The 24011-nt window shown below is 48.0% G+C and overlaps 2 protein-coding genes across 2 annotated transcripts; one reads left to right on the top strand and one right to left on the bottom strand.

The window, feature by feature from the left end:
• Positions 1193 to 6928, bottom strand: LOC8057928 (adenylate kinase isoenzyme 6 homolog). The gene is made up of 3 exons (XM_002459708.2): positions 5928 to 6928; positions 1640 to 1785; positions 1193 to 1559 (listed from the first exon to the last, which is right to left on the bottom strand). Exons 1-3 carry the CDS (start codon positions 6135 to 6137, stop codon positions 1376 to 1378), a joined length of 540 nt encoding a protein of 179 aa, XP_002459753.1. The 5' UTR covers positions 6138 to 6928; the 3' UTR covers positions 1193 to 1375.
• Positions 14446 to 16071, top strand: LOC8057927 (probable inorganic phosphate transporter 1-4). The gene has a single exon (XM_002461845.1). It carries the CDS (start codon positions 14446 to 14448, stop codon positions 16069 to 16071), a length of 1626 nt encoding a protein of 541 aa, XP_002461890.1.

Below are 24011 nucleotides of genomic sequence, written 5' to 3'. Positions count from 1 at the left end.
AAGCCCGTCTCTTTTCACGTGTGCCATCGCAAATTCGTTTGTTTTTAAAATATTTCTGTTTCTCGGAATATTTGGGAATATTTGGATAATCACTTCCTCCGTTCAGTTAATCAGTTCTCAGAATATGTTGGAGTATTTGGGGTTTCGTAGTCACGTTCATGTCAAAAGCACAAAAAAAATAACGAATGGATTAGAAAAATATGGTGAATTGTATACGTTGAAATTAACATGAAAATGTTTTACATATAAACAATTGTGACTCATTTATGTTTTATTTTCTTTAATGGTATTCCTTCAACCAATCTTGTCATTGATTCAGGTCTTGTTTATTTCCACCCAAAAACTCAAAATTTTTCAAGATTCTCCGTCACATCAAATCTTTAGACGCGTGCATGGAGTATTAAATAGAGACGAAAATAAAAACTAATTGCACAGTTTGGTCGAGATTCACGAGAAGAATCTTTTGAGCCTAGTTAATCTATGGTTAGACAATAATTACCACAAACAAACGAAAGTGCTACAGTGTCGCGAAATTTTTTTCTTCGAAAACTAAACAAGGTCTCATTGCTCGCTACAACATTGTGTGATGGGAGTGCAAAAACCACCCCATGTCACTTGAGTGCTCATATTTTTTCTGTATATTTATTTTATGATTTAATAATATCATTTTTGATAAAAATTGAAATGACATCATAAAATAAATAATATTTATTTTTTTCTTACGCCGAGCATGAAAACCCCACTCGCAACCCAAACCCTACCTGGTGGCGGCAGCGAGGCTCGGGTGAGGTCCTGTCCACTGTTTTGTGTGTTTTCTGTGTGCGTGCTGTTCGTTAAGAACGTTCTCGCTACATGACCCCCGTCTCATGAATTTTTGTAGCATCATCGCATTCCTTATGTCTGTAGCAAATATTAACTTCAAGTATTTTTGTTAAAAATCACTCAATTAAAAGAAAAAAGAGTAAGACCACGATGAACAACTTCGTTTCTTTAACCAAAACATCTCGTACATTCCTCTCAAAAAAAAAGAGACACCCGTACTCCCTCTATCCATGAAAAAAATACAATTATAAGATCTATGTCCGTCAAACTCATATAAGTTTGACCAAATTTATAGCAAATAGTATTAATATTTATATCTCTAATTATTTTTAAATGAAAATATATTATAAAACTAATCTAATGATATTTATTTTGTATTATAAATGTTGATTCCTTTTTATAGAAATTTAGTCAAAGTTCAAAACGTTTGACTTCTTAAAAAAAAGAATTGCATTAGTCGTCCACTCAATCCAGATCAACACACAAAGCATAAGACGACATTCCTTTTCTGGGAGAGGCAGCTATGCCCCTAGAGGCATCCTATAGTGTAAAGTCAACTAGGTCTCCAATTGTTTATCCAGTCTGTCAATGCACCCACGTTCCTACTAATATCCTCCACGTTGTCACTTCGCAATGGCATCACGATGTCCTCTCTGTAGCTCTCCCTCGCCTCCTCGAGAAGCACTTGGAAGATTTCGCACTCGATGTTGTTCGTGAGCTTGGAACCCGTATAACCTCTGAACAAGTTCAGTCACAAATATAAGGATGAAGGATGAGGTGACTAAAAGGCACTTAAGTCGAATTCAACTTGGATTACCTGCCGGTCAGACGATCATGCAGAATTGAGTTGTCAGTCTGGAGCACAACTACGAGGTCAAACCAACGTTCAGGAAAGAAATCACATCCGTGGTAATCTACTAGTATACCACCTTCTTCCATCACGTCCTCAAGCTCATCGCAGACCTGCAACAAAAAATTATAGCATCCATTTAGCAAATTTCTATCCAACAGCAGAATCCCAAATGTAAGGGAGTTGTATAGTCACCAAGAAGCTTTGATTGTTCAAAATAACTGGATCTAGGAAGTCAACATAATGAGGAAAGAGCGTTAATCAAATCCAAACAGTACAAATATCTATGGCATTTGCTCCAAAAGAAGCGCATGGGGTAGCTAAAACTCCCGGCTGTGGTGAAAGATTTTTAAGGAAAATCCATATTATGATGCCATTTTCATTTTATCAGAACATGAAAATTTTCATTTTCTGATTTCAGCACAACCATTTCTACCTTTTTATTACTTATTTTGATAAAGAAAAAGGGGAAAACCCTGTAACGACGGCTTTCCAACCGTTTTTATCCTTACCCAACTATCTATCGAAAATCATTATACAGGCTGCTTCTTTTGCAGCACTGCAAACAATCTACATCTACCATATAATGTACATCACAAAGACTATCCAGCTAATCAAATAAATAATTATATTATGAAGAGAACACACACAAATCACTCTAGTCTGTCATGATGGCTGTTCTAGAGCTAGGATGTAGATCCACAAAGCAAAAAAATGGTGCTATTGTGCTAGTCTTAGTCTTAATTCTTAAGGAAGAAAACTAGCACAACAGAACAGCACCTGAGAAAATTCGTATTTCCAACACTGGCATTAGTTGATCCATGGATAGACATCCCAGGTCAACAACCACGAAACCACCACCATCAAAGATTATCTTATTCCCAAATCCCAACACTAGTATTAGTTGATCCATGGCATGGATAGACATCCCAGGTGAACAACCACCATCATCAAAGATTAGAGGATTTGTTGTAAATATAATTGTCAATCCCATAAATAATTATGGACAGTAACTTCCACCATCCCAACATGTTTTCAATTTTTATAGTGCATTCTACTAAGAGTGTGTTAGTTGTAGCTATTCATAACGACAGCATGGTGAATGGTTAGAACTAACGATTTCTGACTATGACTGCAGTTAGGCAGAGAAAGGAATTGTTAATCATCCAACAAGTTACAACTGATTTCTCAAATCTCAATGTATAGCTAGGATAGGATGTAAGGCCACAAAGCAAGTCTCAAGACAAAAAGTTTTGAGTGGAATGCTGCAGTTATTGATTGTGTTTTCATCCTGAACATGCCATGAAACAAGCTGTGGACAAACATCTAAAACCGTGAACATTGAAGAACAGAGAACTTTGTTGCGAAGTTATTACTTAGTCCAATACATAAGTATGACAATTCCACTATTCAAACTTGTACTAGTACTAGTCATAGTTTTGAAATGTTAGTTTGGTAAAATGAGCATGGCATCATTAGAATTTTCAACAGAAGTACCTGAATCATACCAACTGTCAGCATGGATTTGGATTTTAACTACCTACAGATGGGATTACCCAAAGAACTTGCCACAGATAGCCCCAGTTCCAGGTGATCATTGCAGTAGGGCTAGGATGTAGGTCCACAAAGCACACCCATGCTAGTCTAAAAGAAGAAATGTTTAGTCCAGTAGAAGAGCACCATCCACAACGAGAATGGAGTGATTCTGTGTGGGATGCTGCGCTAGTGGACTGCATCTTCTTGAATAGCAGCATCGGTTGAGCCATAGACAGACATCCCAGATCCACAACAATCATCATCAACAAACAGGATCATCTACTGCAAGTTCATTAGTCAATCCTATACAAATAGACAGTAACAAGACTGGGTTCAATGCAACTACATACAGACAGAATCATCCAAAGAACTTATATAGATAACTCCGTTCCAGGTGATCACTGTTGTAGAGCTAGGATGTAGGTCCACAAAGCAGACCCATGCTAGTTTCAAGAAGAAAAGTTTAATCCAGTAGAAGAGCACCATCCACAAGAGAATGGAGTGATTCCGTGTGGATGTTGCACTAGTGGTTTGTCTCCTTCTTGAATACAAGCATCAGTTGATCCATGGACAGACATCCCAGGTCTACAGCAATCATCATCGACAAACAGGATCATCTGCTGTAAGTTCATTTGTCAATCCTATACAATAGACAGTAAAAAGACTGGGTTCAGATTGCAACTACATACAGACAGAATTATCCAAAGAACTTATGACCCTGATCGGCTGCACTTCTGCAGAGGCGGCTGCAGCTGTGGCTGCTTAGTTTCTACAGTGTGCACTGAGAGGTGCTGAAGCCACAGCACTGCTGCTGCAAACAGTTCCGACCATTCCAGGTGATCATTGTTGTAGAGCTAGGGTGTAGGTCCATAAAGCAGACCCATGCTACTTTCAAGGAAGAAAAGTTTAATCCAGTAGAAGAGCACCATCCATAATGAGAATGGAGTGATTCTGTGTCTATGTTGCACTAGTGGTTTGCGTCTTCTTAAATACGAGCATCAGTTGAGCCATGGACGGACATCCCAGGTCTACAATAATCGTCATCAACAAATAGAATCATTTGTTGTAAGTTCACTAGTCAATCCTACACAACAGGTAGTAACTATCACTTTGACTTACACTATTCAACCCTTGACGACAAAACTATTGACACATGAGGCTAAATAAAATCAAAATATCATTTTATACATTCATTGTTGAAGGCAAAAGGCATAATTCCAATTCTGCGGCAGGCTATAAGACGCTGCTGACAGAGCATGCAATGGGCATCATGAAATGAATGCCAAATCCTCTATTTGCATGAAATAAACCCACAGATAGCAGAATAATAATAAGCACACAAGAACAATTGCACACAAAATGTCCACACCACTGTTGCGATGCCATATCAATTTAACAAATTGAAAAGCAGAATCATGCCTCTCAGTATTGTTCCTGATGGACTATGTGCAGCTTGCAATTCATTGTGCCTGAATGTATGTGTTTGCTGGAAAATTGCAGAAGAGACTTTAGAGGTAGATGGGCACTTTGATTGACAGACCTCCAGTTCAATGAAGTTAACTGAACAATAATGAGGGATTGGCTACTTTCTTTATTCTGTTTAATTAGAATTACAAAGCTAAATTATCAGTTAAGATGAGACCAAAAACATATGACCATTGTAATCCATAAGGTAATGATCTCCGCCATATGAGTTGGCTTGCCGCACATCCATGCCTAACTGGTGACTTAGAGCATGTGTAAACTCATGTCATTAAAGAAGACCTTTTTTTTATTGCCTCAACCTTAGTATTTGAACTCACGCACACACACGCTACTCACTCACTCACACCACACACCTAGTGCGCAAGCTAGATCTACATCCTATACCTAGTAGGCTATGAAACACGGAGTTGTGGCACATCCGTGTGAAACAATGGAAATTATTTAGGGAACCACTGTTCCCAGGTGAGACACTGGCGTCGAAGCCAGGCTTCGAATGCGAGTGGGCTGGACGCACACCAGCAATCCAAGCCAACTCATGTCATTAAAGAAGACTTGAACAAATGTAGACCCTTGTTTAATGTTAGATGGCACTAGGTCAACCTATGGGACATGAGATGCGAAGGTGGGACCTATTGGTCCATGGTATAGGCATCAATCAATTCAACATGGAACTCTGTTTGTTGCAGATCGACCTCTTCTACCAGTTCTATAATGGTCAACTGACCATCCACGAGGACCTGTTTCCTTAACGACATCTAGCAAAAGAAACAGAGCTAACCCTGACCTGCAGTGCGGCTGATGACATTACATACCACAAAAAAGAAATCCACTAAGGGCCTGTTTAGTTCGCCTTGCTAAATTTTAGCCAACTAAATTTTAGTCACTTTAGTAGCTAATAAAGTTCCAAACACAATGACTAAAAAGGAACTAAAATAGTTTAGTCTCACTGGTTACCCAAGAGTAGCTAAAATTAATATTTTTAGCTGGCTAAGGGGAACCAATCAGGGCCTAAATCTTAAAAATTAAACATGGGGGCACTTCAACGGTTCAACCCCAAAATAAACTCAAAATTTCAGGTTTCACGCATAAGAATCCTGATATTTCAGCTCTTATATTTAATCTACAGGGCAAATGCTGAAATTCTGCGGTCCAGGTTAACACGATACGACGAACACAGGAATATCCGAAGAAATGAGCGGAGCGGAGCACAGTCGGGCGGAGGTGAGAGACTTACCAGGTCCTCGTTGATGACATGGCACTCGAGGTCGTCGTCCCAGCCGTCGTGGAGGCTCTTCTCGCGGACGAGGTCGCCGATGTTGACGTGACGGAGGCCTGCGGCGTCGGCAAGGAGGGAGCACGTCGTCGTCTTCCCCGTCCCCGGCGTCCCCGTCACTAGCACGTTCGGACGCGCGCGCCGCGAGCCGCCGCCGCTCCCTGCGGCCATCGCGGGGGAAGAGGGTTCTAGGTTTGAGGTCCCTCTGTAGCTTGGAGCCCAGCCCCTGGATGAAGGCACGGGTGCCGACTGCCGAGGCTCCGGCGCGGGCGCGAGTGGCCGGCTGGCGGCGCGGGCGCGTCTGCGCGTGAGTGCGTGACCTAGTCGGCCGCGTGGCTGAAATTACCATGGGCTAATATGCATGGGCCAAATACAAAGAGGGCTACCTGGGGTTATTGGGCCGCGACTAGTAGCCTTAGGCTAAAAAAACTCTAAAGCATGAAATCATATTTCAGGATACACCCTCCATTTTAAGAAATAAATTATTTTAGTTAAAAAAAAGGAAAAAAAATGGAGCTAGCCCATGCCGGCCGCCGCCAGGCACTGCCCCGCCGTGTGCGCTCTCTTTCCCTCCCTCATCGTCGCCATCTTCTCCAGCTTCGTCGAGCTCGCCCTCCTCCATCTTCTCTAGATCCACCAAGCCTTCCCTGCTCCGACCTAGCCCGACCACGCCTGTCATCGCCAGCTCTCCTAAGCCGCCCATCGACCACTTTCACTCTGACCTACCTGTCTCCCCCAAACCCTATTTCCTTCTAAGCCCACTGGAGTTTGGGAAGAAGGGAGAGAGAGCTCGCCAGAACCCTAAAATCCTAGATCCAGCAGCAGCGGGAAGAGAAGGAGGACAAAGGACCTACCTAGTGTTGGATCCGCCGCTGTCGCCACTTCTGCCATGGTCGTGCGTGGGGGGAGGTGGTGGGGCAGACGTGAGGAGGCCGCTGGTCACCGACGAGAGAGAGAGAGCGGGTGGGGGAGGGGATAACTGTGGGTGGGACGCGGGATAGGGTGTGCGGGCCTTAAAGATATCAAGAACACAAAGACCGCATCAGCTGTTGCGGTGGCTAGGGATGAAAGGGGCACTTTTCTAGGAGCATCGGCCCTATAAGGCATAGATGAAGCAGGGGTGGGCAATCACTAAGGCCCCGTTTAGTTGGGTTTATTAAACTTTAACTTTCATCACAACGAATGTTAGGACACATATATGAAGTGCTAAATATAGATTATTTACGAAACTAAAAACACAGGTAAAAAGTAATTTACAAGACGAATCTTTTGAGCATAATTGGTCCATGATTAGACACTAATTGTCAGATAAATCGAAAATGCTACAATACCTGTTAAACTTTAACACCTCCAACCAAATACCCCCTAATTAAAATAGCCAAACAATGGGTCCTCTAAGTATCTCTACGGTACTCACGTTAAAATTTGGATTATTCTCCAACACATATAACCTAGCATCCAAATACAAATGAACACATATAAGGGCACTCACAGTGCAGACTCTATCATAGAGTCTAAAGTTATTTATTATCTCGAACAATATGGACTTAGAGTTTAAATAAGACTTGAAGTCTTATTTTTTTCTACCTCTTTCTTCAATAAATATGCTGCCACATCAGCAAAATACCATAAATAATATGTAATTAATTGTCTTGGACTCTGTGATAGAGTCTTGCATCGTGAGTGCCCTAAGAGCAAGTATTATGGTGGGCTGCAAGCTGACTAAATGCTGATGTGGAGGAGAGAAGGGAGGAGAGAGAGGAGAAGCAGGTTGTAAGCTTACAGCCAGCTTAGACACAAGAACCAAGAAACTTTGTGAGAGAGATAAGTGAGTCATGTATTAATAGTGAATACCTAACTATTATATGGATGAGTTGGAAGAAGACTGCAAAGAACCTTACAGCTAAGTGGGGCTAATTAATTTGCGGTCGCGTAGGTGCCTTTTTCCATGCTGATCATGTAATCATGTATGTCATCGGTGGGTGAGCAATTCGTCATATTCCACGTAGATGCAACTGCCGAATATAGATACAGGATATGAGTCATCCTCTCGTGACTCCTTCCTAATTTCTCCTACTGTCATTTTCCCCAGCGGTTACAGGATGCAGCTGCTAGTGGTCCGAGTTAACTGCCACCACTTGCAGCCTCTCCCATGCGGCTCCAATCTGTCCATTTCTTTCATAACCTCTGCCTCAGCTAAATCCCTACCACCAATTAAGCTACCACATGATGCTGGATTATATGCAGGTGCTTTTCGCAGAGTTTTTTCTTCCAAAAAAAAGGTGTCTATTTGTTATGCAAGTTGTCTGGAACGATTTCTCAGCTGTTCGCTTTTTTTAGCATGGAGAATAATTTTTTTTTAATTCAGACAAGGTGAAATCAATCAATAGAAACGTCCGAAATGAAAACCAGAAGAAGTCAAATTATTCTAATTAACTCTTGCATTGCCAATGACAGGATTTTGAACATTTCTTTCCTAATGAAGTGATGACAAGCTAAGCACTCTATCAATTGATTCTTGGTGCAGCGGGGGTCAAATCTCTGTCCTTTGGTAGTTGTTGGAGAGAATAATTCAGAACTGCCTCCACATAGGAACACAAAGGATGCTCTATTTTGTTTAATGATGATGAAAGCTCAAGTTTAGTTTTGATAATTAATGACACCAAGTTGCTAATATTATTGTGTTTAAGTGATTTGAGTTAGGCATAACAACATATGCGATAAAAGAGAAATGTGATATGGAGTGGTGGCCACATTATCACAAAAAGACGAAACATGAAGTGGAGATCATGATGATCGAAAACTTGGTTATGGCCAAGGAGTAAAACGATCAAGGCAAAGGTATAGCCATAGGGTTTTTTTGCTTTTGCCAGTCTAAGGTAAGTAGAGAAGTGATTCACCGAATTTAGGATAGATAGTCAATTATCAAGAGAGAAAATCACGGTCATCTCTCGAATCAAATGCTACTAGGTCAATATCTTGAATGTGTGCATTAGGATTTAGTAAAGTGCTAACATAACTCCTTTGAGAATTTTTTGTGAAAATACTAACACACATGCACATGGTGGTGTACACTCGGTGGTGTCAGCACACTTGCAAAGGAGGTGGAGTTTGAGGGATAGAGAGGGGTTTGGGTTCCTGTCTCCAAGCTCGGTGGGATTCAGCGTTTTTGAGAAAATAAAATGCTTATTTTCTATTGTGTCGGAGGAAAGTTTTGGCAAAGTCACATGAGTGTTTCTCGCTGAGAAAACACTCGTCGGACGCTAGGTCAGATAGCTTTGGACACTGAGGCCATGTCCGATGAGTACAACATAGCGAGGCAGATTTTGTTTGTGCATCAGAGCGTTCGACGCTCAGGCGTCGGCGTGTTCGGTACTTGCATTGTAGCAGTGTTGTTTCGACGTTGTGTGCGTCGGACGCAACCACACGTCGAACACATCCGACGCGTCCCAGAGAGTTTCTAGAACTCTCTGAGTAGCGTCCGGTGGGAGGTGGCACATCCGACATTTGGCATGTGACGCATCTAACGCATGCTCCAAAAGTTCGTTAACGTTTAAGTGACCATTGACGATCAACAGGTCACATTTAACTAAGGACACATGGCAGCGAGCGTCAAACGCTAGACTACGTCCGACGAGCAAGCGTCGGAGCGTGTGACGCCCCTGAGTTTCCCCTAACGGCTAGCTCTTGGGTGGAACGTTATAAATAGTTGGTGGTCATGTTTGGAGAGCTCACTCTTGCACATCTGAATACTTGAGGTATACTTTGAGCTAGAGAACATCCTCTCCACTCATCTCCTTGCTTGATTACTCATCCTAGTGAGATTGAGTGAGATTCAAGTGCGTTGCTTTGAGAGTTGCATCTAATGGCACTTGATCCTTGAGTTTGTTACGGATTTCTTGTTACTCTTGGGTGTTTCCTCACACCCTAGACAGTTTGGAGCAGCTGAAAGCCCTAGTTTGGTTTTGGATAATTGATGAAACCCTAGTACTAACCTCTATACTAAGTGTGTGTAGACTTAATGAGGTTGGTACATGCCAAGTGATGGAGCAAGAGATGATCATGGTGATGACCACAAGATGATCAAGTGCTCAACTTGGAAAAGAAGAGAGAGAAAAACAAAACCCAATGGAGATCAAGGCAAAGGTATTGCTTAGGTTTTGGTTTTGGTGATCAAGACACCATAGAGGGTATGATCACATTTAGGACAGATAGTCGTACTATAAAGAGGGGAATTCTTTGGCTAAGCGGTTATCAAGTGCCACTAGGTGTCATTGTTCATGTGCATGCATTTAGAACCTAGTGAGCTAACTTAACTCTTTCAAAGAAAATGATTGTGAAAATGCTAACACACGTGCACGGTGCACTTGTTGGTTTACACATTGTGGTGTTGACACACTTTGAGAAGGAGGTGGAGTTTAAAGTGTAGAGAGAGGATGGGTTCCTCTCTCCCTCCCGCCGAGATTTGATGCTTTTTGAGAAAATAAAGTGCATATTTTCTATTGCGTCGGTGGGAAATTTGGAGAAGTCGCGGGAGTGTTTCTCGCTGAGAAACACTCACCGGACGCTGGCCACGGAAGCACCGGACGCTGTGCCTACGCGTCCGGTGTCCTGTGGTGCTTGGCTCGGTTAGGGTTAGGCACCGGACGCAGGTTAGACCCTGTTAGAGTGTCCGGTGTTGTGAGTCCGGTGTTCTGCGCTTTTGCTTTGCTCTCTGGGTTTGAGACCGGTGTGCACCGGACGGTCCGGTGCTCAGCGTCCGGTGATTGAGCTCTCTGCAGATCTCTGTGTGTTTAAGTCCGTTGAGGACCGGATGAGTCTGGTGTGGACTCACTGAGACTCCGGTGCTGCAGCAACAGGGAGACTCACGTTGGCGGCAATGGTTGGATTTCAAACGGTCGAAATGTTCAAGGCACCGGACGCGTCTGGTGTAACATGAAGAGCGTCCGGTGGCTCCGTTTTCAGTCCAGTGAAAGAGCCAACGACTCTATTTGTTTGAGGGGCTTATAAATAGTTGTTGGCCGGCTTGGGGCTCACCCTCTTGGCATTCTAACACACTTGACATTCTTGTGAGCCTAAGCAAATACCTCACACTCATCTCCTTCATAGATTATTCATCTTTGTGAGATTGGGAGTGATTCCAAGTGCATTTGCTTGAGTGATTGCATCTAGTGGCACTTGGGGATCGATTTGGCTGCGGTTTTCTTGTTACTCTTGGTGGTTGCCGCCACCTAGACGGCTTGGAGCAGCGGAGGACGTTTGGCACGAGTTGGTGATTGTTCGTGGCCATCTTTCGGTGATTGTGAGGGGTCTCCTAGCTTCCCCGGCGGAGAGCCGAAAGGTAACTCTAGTGGATTGCTCGTGTCATTGAGTTACCTCACTTGTGGGTCGGTTCTTGCGGTGTCCTAGTGAGGACGAGGTTCGTGCTACACCTCTTAGATGCCGAACCACCAAGTGTTGGTCGACACAACGGGGACGTAGCGTGCCGGCAAGCACGTGAACCTCGGGAGAAAATTGTGTGTCTCCACTGTGATTGTTCATTGGATTTCTCCCGGTGATTGGACTTGATATTATTGATTGGTTCATCCCCTCTACGCGGCGGTATAAAGATCAAACCATCTCTTTTTTACATTCTCGCAAACTAGAGTAGCTTACTTACTTGTATAGAAACTTTATGTAGCTTTCTAGTGTAAGTAGTGACATAGCTCTTATGTGCCTAGTGATTATATCAACTAGAATTGTTAGATAGGTGGCTTGCAAACACTCCTTTAGAGTTAGAGCAAAAAGCTTCGCTTTATTATTTACTAACCTCTTGCTCTAGTGAGTTTATAGAATTTTTAAATAGGTTATTCACCCCCCTCTAGCCATATTAGGACCTTTCAGCAGCGGAGGTGTTGAGCTTGTGATTGGAGATTATTTCAAACCTCACCAAGTGATTTGTGAGGGGTTCTTGAGCCTTCTTCGCGGGCCATGTTACCCTAGTCCATCGTGCCTGGCCGGATGAGGGCTGACACTACAAACCAGATCCAATAAGGAGACCCGATCCAAAGGCATGACTAACAGAACAACCCTAATCCTAGCCGGTCTGACAACAACGGTATAGGATCTCGGGTAGTGGTGGGTGGAGATGGAGCTGGCAAGAGAGACACGAAACTACTGAAGTCTTTACTAACACTGCAGTTGAGGACTACCGAACCAAGCCTGAATAGGGTGTAGGTGGTGCCTAAAGTGATGGTCGTGGTCAGACAACGACAACAACATAAAGAGAACACCACCATATAAGACTATAACTCAAGTAAAACAAACTAAAACTGAAAGCAAAGACTCGGAGGGGGGTTCCCACCTCTAGTGCGCTAGGGGAGGAGGGGACCAAGCGGCGCTTGTGTTGTGTCCTAAAACAGGCTATATCCGGCTATAGCAGGCTATAGCGGGCTAGCGGCAGCTAAGGGCTAACTTGTACATGAAAAAACTTAGCTAAATCCTTCTCAAATAGTTATAGTTGGAGATAGCGGAGGCTATAGCCGAAGATTAAAAACTTTGGTTGAGAGGCGCTTGGAGGGGGATCCTTGCTACCTCGGTTGGGAACTAGTCCCACTTGGAAAATTCTCATATTTCTGTCACCATCATTGGCTTCACGATATGATGTCCATGGCGCCTTAATGGTGCATGTTATTCTCTAGTACCTTGAAGTTTTCACATTCCTCACTGTCGCCAAGCATATTACCCAACCACCTAAACTATCCTCAGTTTGCGAGTGCTAGTTGGTTCTACAACTAAGCATATAATGTCAGCCTGAGTTGTTTGGAAAACTGAAAAGGAGTAAGGGCAGTCGTAATGCTAGAAATTTTATATAGTTTCTATACTTATTAATTTCTATAAACACTATATATAAAAACTATGGTCAATGGATAACTTCTACAGAATAATTCTTTATCCAACTTCCAATCACATACATTCTCTACCAATCATATTTCTTTACGTCTTGGTTCTCGTGTAGAGTGCCACTTAAGCATTTTGCTGATGTGGCAAGAGAGTTATTGAAGAGAGAGAGCAAAAATCATAGAAACTGGGTCTAAGTTAGAAACCATGTCTACACAAAATCCAAAACATAAAGTGATATGATTGGGTGAGAATGGATGTAATTGGATAAAAAAAATTCTATAAAAACTATCCATTGGGACCATAGTTTCTATATATAGTGTCTATAAAAATTAATAGGCATAGAAACTAATTGTAGTTCTAGCGTTGGGAGTGCCCTAACTTACTCCATTTGTGCTGTAATATAGTACATTATAGCATTCAAAATTTGTCCTAAAACATAATACATTCTGGAGGACAACAAACCCAACTTTGCATTAAATATTTTTCATTTATCAACCAATCATCATTAAACACGTTGATGATAGCATCTAATTAGGAAATAAAACGAGGATACATGCATATTTTATGTTCTCTCTTAATTTGTCTTAAAAATTACTGAACTATATTACATGACAGAGGGAGTAGACTCATTTATATGATTTTTTTTCTCTCTCTCTTTAATAACTACATTGCCACATTGTAAAATGCTTACTCCCTCAGTCCTGAAATACAGACAACATTGTGATTATTCTCAGACAAAATAAGGGAGGACAATAGACACATGTACTCCTCACTTAACTTCCTAAACTATTGAAATCTAATCCTATTTTGCATGATAAAAAGGGTGGAAACTGCATTTCCTTATAGAAAATATGCTAAGCATGAAATTACTTTCATTATTTAAGTAGAAAAATGAATAAAAAAGGAAGCAGTAAATCATGTATTTTTATTTTTATTTTCTTGTTCACTGGATGTACTATATTTGGAGACACCTCTCAAACGCTATATACACTCTACAGTCTACTCCAGGATGGAGGGAGTAATCTAGCTACATTGGGAATGTCATACAAGTATACAACTCTATTCTCGCTTGGGTACGTCCTGAGTGTGTGCACATATTTCTAATGGCACCTTGCCATAACAACACTGTAGTGCCCCAGTACTACTACTAACGTCCAGAAAGGTTTATTGAGCATCCTATTTAGGATATTCTGCTCTCACAACATTTGACACACCTCTGTGTACTGCACCGGCTCCAGTCCACTGCCCACCGTGCCTCGGAATTTCCATCCGCGCGCGTACGGCGTATGTAAGCAGCCAGCCAGCCACTCTGACACCTGCCGGGCTACCGCTGCTTGTTGTTTCTGCGCCATGCGGAAACTGCACACTCCGTCAGCGTCAGTGTGAAATATAATGGGCAGGGCAGGTCGCGGAGGCGGCCGGAGTGACAGCTACGTCGACGCGCGTCTCGTATCTTGCCCTTGTCCCGTTCGTCGCGCCAAATGGGCGACTGGCCGCCTGCTTATATAAAGCTTAGCCGTCGCGAGCTGAGCACTGGTGGATTGCCAAGAGCCCAAGCCTCAAAGCTTGCGAGAGTGCGAGGCGGCTGGCGGCGGCAATGGCGCTGGAGAAGCTGCACGCGCTGCACGCGCTGGACGTCGCGGAGACGCAGCGGTACCACGTCCGCGCGGTGGTCATCGCCGGCATGGGCTTCTTCGCCGACGCGTACGACCTCTTCTGCATCACCCTGGTGACCAAGCTCCTGGGCCGCATCTACTACCACGTCCCGGGGCGCGGGGAGCCCGGGAGGATCCCGCCCAGGCTGGAGGCCGCCATCGCCGGCGTCACCTTCTGCGGCATGGTCGTGGGGCAGCTCCTCTTCGGCTGGCTCGGCGACAAGGTCGGCCGCAAGAAGTTCTACGGCAAGACCATCATGCTCATGATCCTGGGCTCCTTCCTGTCCGGCCTCTCCTTCGGCAGCACCGCCGGCGGCGTCATGGCCACGCTCTGCTTCTTCCGCTTCTGGCTCGGCGTCGGCATCGGCGGCGACTACCCGCTCTCCGCCACCATCATGTCCGAGTACGCCAACAAGCGCACCAGGGGCAGCTTCGTCGCCGCCGTCTTCGCCATGGAAGGCCTCGGCGTCCTCGCCGGCTGCATTGTCACGCTCGTCGTCTCGGCCACGTTCCAGGCGCGCTTCGCCGCGCCGGCGTACGAGGAGGACCCCGCGGCGTCCACCCCGCCGCAGGCCGACTACGCGTGGCGGATCGTCCTCATGGTCGGCGCCATCCCGGCCTGCTTCACCTACCACTGGCGGATGCGGATGCCGGAGACGGCGCGCTACACGGCGCTGGTGGCCCGCGACGCCGACAAGGCCGCGCGCGACATGTCCAGGGTGCTGGAGGTGGACGTCACGGGCGAGCCGGACAAGGTGGAGAGCATCGCCAGGGACAGGGGCGACTACGGCGTCTTCTCCCGCCGCTTCGCCCGCCGCCACGGCGCGCACCTCGCCGGCGCCGTCGCCTGCTGGTTCGTGCTGGACGTCGTCTTCTACTCCCAGAACATCCTCCAGGAGAAGATCTTCAGCGACGTCAAGTGGGTCGCAAGGGCGCGCACCATGAGCGCCCTCGAGGAGACCTACCGCGTCGGCCGCGCGCACGCCATCATCGCGCTCTGCGGCACCCTGCCGGGCTACTGGTTCACCGTCGCCTTCGTCGACGTCGTCGGCCGCAAGGCCATCCAGTTCCTGGGCTTCGCCATGATGATGGGCTTCATGCTCGTCATCGCCGCCTTCTACGACAGCCTCATCAGCCCCGGGCGGAGGATATGGCTGGTGCTCATGTACACCTTCACCTTCTTCTTCGCCAACTTCGGGCCCAACAGCACCACCTTCATCCTGCCGGCGGAGATCTTCCCGGCGCACCTGCGCACGACGTGCCACGGGATATCGGCCGCGGCCGGGAAGGTCGGCGCCATCGTCGGGACGTTCGGGTTCATGTACGCGGGTCAAAAGGCGGACGGCAGCGAGGCCAATGAGACTGGGTACCCGTCGGGCATCGGCGTGCGCGCCTCCCTGTTCGTGCTCGCCGCGTCCAACTCGCTGGGGATACTCTTCACCTGCTTCCTACCGGAGCCAATGGGGCGGTCGCTGGAGGAGGTGTCCGGCGAAGACGGCGAGTACACGAACACGAGCACGAGCAGAGATGACGCTGACGTGGGAGACTCCCAGATTATCCCGCTGTAGATGTTCATCTTCGTTACCGGGGTTCATGCTCATGGCTGAGGGGTAATAGATTTAATTTGTGCTCATTGTTTTGTGCGAAATTTAAACAACAAGCGGTTGTTTCCCCTGTCTCCGACGCACGTTTTTCCAGTAAGATAAGATAAAACTTAGGGTATGTATACAACTCGCGGAAAGAGTACTGAAAAAAAAAAAGTTAAGTGTGCACCTAGTTTTTTAATGGAAATTGGGCCAAAAACCATACAACTAAAAGTGTTCCTGTCGACGAAAGCTGGTCGGCAGTCTACCTTGGGGTATACCCACGGTAGTAGTTTATCGGTAGACGGTGCGCAAACTACGAACTCGATGGTGACGCAAGACACGGACAAGCTTTTTATCCAGGTTCGTCCGCCGAGTTGGCGTAATACCTACGTCCTGCGTCTGGTTGTATTGATTTTTGCTGAGAGAATATGATGTCCTAGGGGGGTCCCTTGCCTCTCCTTATATAGTCTGAAGGGCAGGGTTACAGATCTGGAAACTAATCCTAGTCGGTTACAATTGCCATGGATAATTCGATATCAATTCCTATTCTAACCGACTAGAATCCTGCTTGATCTCCCCATCTTGTTTCCTTGCGCGAAACTCCAGGTTGTCGGATCAAGCCTTGAACTCGTCTCGTAATGGGCCAAGCTTCCTGGCCGAAGTCTAGTCGTAAGGGTATAGGGGTTTATACCCCCACAGCTAGTCCCCGAGCACCATGCATTGTGATGTAACACGCCGTCTTGAGCTTCTTCGATCAGTGAGACTTGACGTCTTCAATAAGTGGGAAAGTCGCCCAAACAGTTGCAACGGTTCTTTGACCAACTCAAAAGACAGTTGATCAACATTGACATCGAAGAAGCGAGTTGTTCGAAGAATGCATGGTGCTCTAAATTAAAAAAGATTTCTTTCCTGGTGAAGTGTGCCCACTTTACTTTTTTGAAAGGTATAAACATAAAAAAAGCAAGCATATTCACCGCAAGGTGAAGTGTGCCCACTTAGTCCCCGAGCCTGGTAGTAGGTGACGTAGGCACGTGGTGCCAGGGTCAAAATAAAAGTCCTCAAAGAAATTCTGTAACTGAGATGCATCGCCAGATGCATCGTACCGATGTAGTCCCCGAGCTTGCTGGAAGGCGAAGTATGAGCCTTGTAGCAAGGTCTAAAAAATTGAATTTACCAGTCCGTCTGCAATTGAATAGACTAATCGACCAGTCCCCGGGTGTATAATAGTATGACGACCAGTCCCCAAGCACCAAGTGCGCTCCTTAGAATTCTGCGTTGCTATACTGTACGACCAGTCCCCGAGCATCGAGTGCTCGGTGGTCGGTGCAGTCTTTGAAGTTCCAAGCTGATAGACTGGGCGACCAGTCCCCGAGCGTCGAGTGCTCGGTGGTCGGTGCAGTCTTTGAAGTTCCGAGCTGATAGACTGGGCGACCAGTCCCCGAGCGTCGAGTGCTCGGTGGTCGGTGCAGTCTTTGAAGTTCCGAGCTGATAGACTGGGCGACCAGTCCCCGAGCGTCGAGTGCTCGGTGGTCGGTGCAGTCTTTGAAGTTCCGAGCTGATAGACTGGGCGACCAGTCCCCGAGCGTCGAGTGCTCGGTGGTCGGTGCAGTCCTTGAAGTTCCGAGCTGATAGACTGGGCGACCAGTCCCCGAGCGTCAAGTGCTCGGTGGTCGGTGCAGTCCCCGGATTGTTGACTCTCTGGCATATTTGTCTTCTTTTTATTGAAACGATCTTTTCAGTTAAAGTTGACATGACGAGACCTCCTGATGGGTTGTCAGATGGACGCATGAAAAGTTGCGCCTGGCAACTGTACAGCCGCCCTTTGCGTGGTTTGAGAAAAAGGGAACCATCAATTGGTACGAAAACTCCGCCGCATTAATTGTCTATAATCATTATAAACCGAAACGCCGCATCCGCCGCATGGCCCGCCCACTTCCCGAGAATACGGGAAGTGGGAGAGGTGGAGTTGCGGGTTATAAAAGCCTGACAGTTCCGCCTGTACTCCTTACCCTGCCATTGCCCTCAAGCCTTCCATTTTCGCCTCCTTCAATCACCTGCATCTTCGTAACCCAAATCCACTTCTCTCCTCCAATGGCGAAGAGCAACGCCAAGAAGAGGGCTGAACTAATGGCCAAGGAGTGGAAGAAGTCCCGCAGCACCACCAAATCCCTCGGTGACCTCGTCAACATGGGACTCCTGCACAGCTCGGAGCTCGGCGGCTGGAGAGCACCGGAAGGAGAAAGCTTCCCCGACCCTCGTGCCGGTGAGATCGTCGTGTTCGAAGATTTCGTTAAGAGGGGCTTTGGGGTTCCGGTTCATCCTTTTCTCCAAGGTCTTCTTCTGTATTATGAGATCGGGATTTGCAATCTGCACCCGAACTCAATTCTCCTTATTTCCACGTTTATTCATCTGTGCGAGGCCTATGTTGGCATAGAACCGCACTTCGATCTTTTTCGTTACCTTTTCTGCTTGAGGAAGAAGGGAGCAGTTGGAGGCTCCAAGGTTGCAGGTGGAGTGTACCTCAACCTTCGTGATGGAATGAGGAATCACTACCTGCACTGTCCATGGAACACTTCCTTGACCGAATGGTATAGGAAGTGGTTCTACGTCAGGGAGGAACCGGGCAGCTCCACGTTCTGCGACGTGGGGTACATTCCCGAGAAGAGGGTAAGCTGGACCGACCGCCCGGAGTTCGACGGTCAAGTGGCGGATCTGATGAAGCTGATCGACTGGTCGCGCCTGGATGGACTTGGTGTGGTCGGCAACTTCATTTGTCGTCGGGTGATGCCCTGCCAGAAGAGGGTGCACTCGGCGTACGAGTATTCCGGAAGCGTGGACCCGACCAGGATGCGACCGGAGATCTTGGAGAAGGCGGAGGTACAACGGCTGTTGAACGAGCTGTTCAACTTTGCGGACGGAGGCTTCATCCGCGGCAGTGATCGGGTGCAAGCCTTCAAGTTAGGCCGACCAGCACCAAAGGTATGTTGCAGAGTATTTTGTTTTAGCATTCGTATATCGTCTGTAGCTGACTCATCTTTGTTGCTTTTGCAGATCGGCGATGTCGACCGGTGCACAGTGTATGTATCACTGGCACCGGGGATGGAGAATCCTGCGGGAGAAGACCTGCCAGAAGACGATGCTGCTAGGTGTACTCGTTACACCAGCAGTGAGGAGGAACAAGCCCGCCCCGTCCCGACCACCGAGGAGAGGGTAGCGGGGAAAAGGCCATTGCCGGCAGATCCCTCGCCGACACCGATGTTGCCGGCAGATCTACCGGCGGAGAGCAGCCAAGCGCCGAAGCGTCGTCGGCTCGTGCGGATCGTTGACGACGACGACGAGGAGGCTGCACCGTCGTTAGTCCGACGGCCTCGGAGCCGCCCAGATAATGCGCCGGCCGCTACTGATCGAGTGGCCAGCGACCCCCATGCACCGCAAGTTGTCGAGATGAGGGCGCAGGTGCCGACCGGCCGGGCGAGGAGGAGGTTCACCGCGACCCACCGTCGATCAGACCTGTAAGTGTTCGACTTACGTATTTTGGACTCCTCTTTGCTTTTTTTTTAAAATTACACTTTTGTTCCTGTAGTGCGGCGTCAGATGTCGACCCCGGCCAGGCTGCCAGCCAGGGGACGGGCGAGCCTGTCCGCGCTGCTGAAGATACGGCCCTCCAGACCACAGAGCAGCCTACAACTGCAGCCGCGCCTGGGAGCACCGAAGGGCTCCCGACCGCGGCACCGACTACGACAGGCAGCCCGACCAGGGCTGAAGAGGCTCCCCCAGCTGGCTCCACAGAAGAGGAGGGAAGAGCCCCGACCCCTCCTCCCGCCGGGGAGGGTGAAGTCTCCACACCGCCCCGAGCAGGGGCCGCTTCGACTGCAGGCTCCCCAGGTCTGGTCTGGGGACCAGTAATGCCTGGGACCGCTACCGGGAGCAACGCAGCGCGGGAGGAGGAAGCTCAGGCGGCCTCCGAGGACGAGGTGGAGGAGATTGAGGGTCGTCCCCGTGATGGCCGCCAACACGTGTATGTGTGGCGCCAACGCGGGGATCACTTTATCGGGCATGAAGAGCTCGCCGAGACCGAGGAGGCCGCCAGGGTGGAGCGCGCAGCCAAGCGCCTCGTCGACAAAGTCAAGGTAAGCGACTTTTTGTACTGCTGTACATTCTATGCCTTGTCTTGCATGGTCGTTAAATGTTCGCTTTGTAGGGCGCAATGAAAACGGCAAAGTACCGGAAACGGTGCTTTGACCAGATAGAAGGCGTCGTGGCCGAGAACAAGGCCCTGGCCGCGGAGGTAGACCGGCTGCGGTCGGAAGTCGGGGAGAAGGTGGCCGAGATGAGCGCCCAAGAGGAGCGTCGTCTCGACCTCACTCGTCGCTTGGCCGACCAGTACCGGCAGCGAGAAGGTTAGTCACACGCTCCGAGCAGCTTTGCGTACTTGTGTAGTTTGCTTTACTGACCAGTTTATGATTCACGCAGACTTGAAGGAGGAGGTGGCGCGCCTCCGACAAGAGAAGGAGCAGCTCAGCCAACAGCTCGCCGGTGCGCTGGAGTCCGGGCGGCGAGCAGGAGAGGAATTGGGTCGAAAGGACCGAGAATTATCTGGTAATGGGTGCCGCCTTGTTGGCTGCTGCTTGTCGCCCCTTTGTTTGTTTGGTATGCCGAAAATAACGCTTTGTTTCCTTTGCAGTGCTCAAGGTGAACGCCAAGAAGCACCTGGATGATCTGATCAAGGACCGGGACTCCTGGAAGGTCAACTGTTGCAGGATCTGGAAAGGAGTGTCCCCGGTCCTAGACCTGATCAGTCCCGAGCTCCCGGAGAGCCAGCCCCGCGCGCCACAGTTGACCCCGGTCGAGAAGGCGCAACGGGCGTGGGACTGGCTCCAGCAGTTCGTGAAGGACGCCGGGGAGTTTGCCGGCGCGCACGTCCTCAGCATGGTGCGCGCCCACTATCCCCTGGTCGACTTGAGCAGGCTGGAGAAGGGGTACCCAAAGGAGGTCGGCCCACAGGAAGCGGACGAGCTTCGGGGTAGTCTGCTGGATTTGTCGTCGACAGTGATTGGCGACATCAATCTGTGCGGAACGGCCACTCCCCCAGACCAGCCGAGTTCAGATAGGTCGGCCAGGGAGTTGTCGGGCGCGTCCGTTGTGGGAGATGGGCGGTCGACGCCTGCGGTCTCGACCAGCCAGGCGCCGGTGGCCCCGACCCCTTCGTCCGGGCAGCAGGGCCAGGCGGGTGATCAGCCCGAGCAGCTAGGCCAATAGAGTAGTCTGTAGGAATAGACTAGTGTCTGCCCGTCAGGGTATTTATTGTAAACTTTGTATGTAAAGTTTGTAATAAAGTTTGCTTTTTGTCATGACTGTTGTTTTTGAGCGCTGTAAGATTATCTGAGTGACGTGTCACCGTATTCGTCTTGGTGGTCGTTAAGAGCATCCATTGCAGGAGTTTTGCCGAGTGCTGTGTGCGACAAGGTATAGGCAAAAAATAGAGAATTTCATTATCAACAATTATAAGATACTTACAGAGGAAAGTTATTAAGACTTTATGGATAGAAACGTCGCAGTTTGTCTATGTGCCAAGAGTTAGGCACTCGTGTTCCGTCTGGGTATGCCAATCTGTAGGACGTAGGTCGTGTGACCTCGGTCACCACGAAGGGTCCTTCCCAGGGAGTGGATAGCTTGTGCATTCCCTCCTGGCTTGTTTTCCATCGAAGTACCAGATCGCCGACCACGAAGGAACGGTCCTTGACGTTCCTGTTGTAGTATCGCCTGACTGCCGCGAGATATTTTGCTGTTCGGAGACAAGAATCTAGACGCTTTTCCTCCATGCAATTGATTTCGAGTTCTCTGGCGTTGTCGGCGGTCGCCTGGTCGAAGTGTTCGATTCTAGGAGATCCGAAGTGTATGTCAGACGGCAGGACCGCCTCTGCACCGTACACCATGAAGTAGGGAGACACCCCTGTGTTTCGACTGGTCTGAGTTCGGAGGCCCCAGACCACTGCCGGCAATTCTTTCATCCATCGACCGGGTGCTCTGTCGTTTTCGGTGTACAACCTTTTCTTTAGGGCGTCAACGATCATTCCGTTAGCACGTTCAACTTGACCGTTGGCACGTGGATGTGCCACTGACACGTATTTTATGACTATGCCTCTGTCATCGCAGAAGTCCCAAAAAGTGGTGCCAGTAAACTGAGTGCCCAGGTCGGTGATTATGCTGTTCGGGATGCCGAATCTGTGTATGATTTGATTGAGGAACTCCACAGCCTTTTCGGAGGTTGCCTTGACCAGAGGCATGTATTCAATCCACTTGGAGAACTTGTCGATTAACACGAAAACAAACTTGAAATTGCCCGGGGCTGGTTTAAATGGCCCGATCATGTCAAGCCCCCAGCAAGCAAAGGGCCAAGACGACGGGATGGTTTGAATTTCGTGGGCAGGTACGTGGGTCCTCTTAGCGAAAAACTGACATCCTTCGCAATGTCGAACCAGTTTTTCTGCGTCGCCGACCGCGGTTGGCCAATAAAAACCTGCTCGGAAAGCCTTTCCGACCAGCGTTCTGGATGCGGCGTGATTGCCGCAGGATCCAGCATGTATGTCCTCTAAGAGCTTGATACCATCATCTTGGGGTATGCACTTGAGCAGTACTTCGGAGCTTGCGTTTTTCCGCATGAGTTTGCCGTCGACCAGGATGTAGTTCTTTGATCGTCGAATGAGGCGCTCGTTCTCTGTTTTGTCCTGAAGGCCTGTCCCGTCTGATATGTATTTGATGAATGGGGTACGCCAGTCACGCCCACCGGTTGTCGGAGTGGCGTCGTCTATGAGCATTGCCTCGGTGGGTTGCTTGTCGCCCAGGGAGGAGCCTACGCTCGGCTCGCGGACATCCTGGACGAAAATACCCCGCGGGATCTGGGCCCGAGATGAGCCTAACTTTGACAACGCATCTGCTGCTTGGTTCTTATCCCGGACCACGTGGATGTACTCTATGCCGTAGAAGTTGGTTTCCCATTTGCGAATTTCTTTGCAGTAGAGATCCATCTTCTCGTGGGTTGCGTCCCACTCCTTGTTGAGCTGGTTGATGACCAAAGCGGAGTCGCCATAAACATAGAGGCGCTTGACTCCCAGCTCAACGGCTAGTCTTATGCCATGCAAGCATGCTTCGTATTCGGCGACGTTGTTTGACGCCGGAAAAAGGATACGAAGGACGTAACGCAGTTTGTCCTTGTTGGGTGATACGAACAGTATCCCAGCGCCGGCACCGTTGATGTTCAGGGACCCGTCAAAGAACATTGACCAGTGGTCTGAGACATCGGGAACGGAAGGCTCGTTGAGATCCGTCCATTCAGCAATGAAATCGACCAGGGCCTGAGACTTGACAGTGGTGCGACTCTGGAACTCCAGGGAAAATGGACATAATTCCATTGCCCATTTCACGATTCTGCCATTGGCGTCTTTATTGCGCAGGATGTCCCCGAGAGGGAAACTGGTTGTCACCAGGACTCGATGGCCGTCGAAGTAGTGCTTCAGCTTTCTTGACGTTATTAGAATGGCGTATATGAGCTTCTGTATTTGTGGATACCTGGCCTTGGACTCGTTTAAGACTTCACTTATGAAGTAAACTGGTCTCTGGACCTTGTAGGCGTGACCTGGTTCACCTCGCTCGACCACTATTGCCGTGGAAACAACCCTGTCGGTTGCAGCAATGTAAAGGAGTAGGTCTTCATTGGGCTGAGGCGCTGTAAGGACAGGTGGTGAAGTGAGGAAGGTCTTAAGCTGGTTGAATGCGGTGTCGGCTTCTTCTATCCAAGAAAATTTTTCCGACGCTTTTAATAGTTTGAAGAAAGGGAGGCCTTTTTCTCCTAGCCTTGAGATGAAGCGACTGAGGGCGGCCATACATCCGGTTAGCTTTTGGATATCCTTTACGTTCTTCGG

The sequence above is a fragment of the Sorghum bicolor genome, chromosome 2 (assembly GCF_000003195.3).
Source record: "Sorghum bicolor cultivar BTx623 chromosome 2, Sorghum_bicolor_NCBIv3, whole genome shotgun sequence".
Lineage (NCBI taxonomy): Eukaryota > Viridiplantae > Streptophyta > Magnoliopsida > Poales > Poaceae > Sorghum > Sorghum bicolor.
Note: the sequence above shows the minus strand (reverse complement) of the source record. Positions and strands in the feature narration are given on the sequence as shown.

What these genes read in the sequence shown, in the direction of transcription:
- LOC8057928 (XM_002459708.2), bottom strand. Translation starts at nt 6,137, where the DNA reads ATGGCCGCAGGGAGCGGCGGCGGCTCGCGGCGCGCGCGTCCGAACGTG. An exon ending in ATGTCATCAACGAGGACCTG is followed by an intron (nt 1,786 to 5,927) that starts GTAAGTCTCTCA and finishes TTTTTGTTGCAG; the next exon opens with GTCTGCGATGAGCTTGAGGA. An exon ending in CATGATCGTCTGACCGGCAG is followed by an intron (nt 1,560 to 1,639) that starts GTAATCCAAGTT and finishes GAACTTGTTCAG; the next exon opens with AGGTTATACGGGTTCCAAGC.
- LOC8057927 (XM_002461845.1), top strand. Translation starts at nt 14,446, where the DNA reads ATGGCGCTGGAGAAGCTGCACGCGCTGCACGCGCTGGACGTCGCGGAG.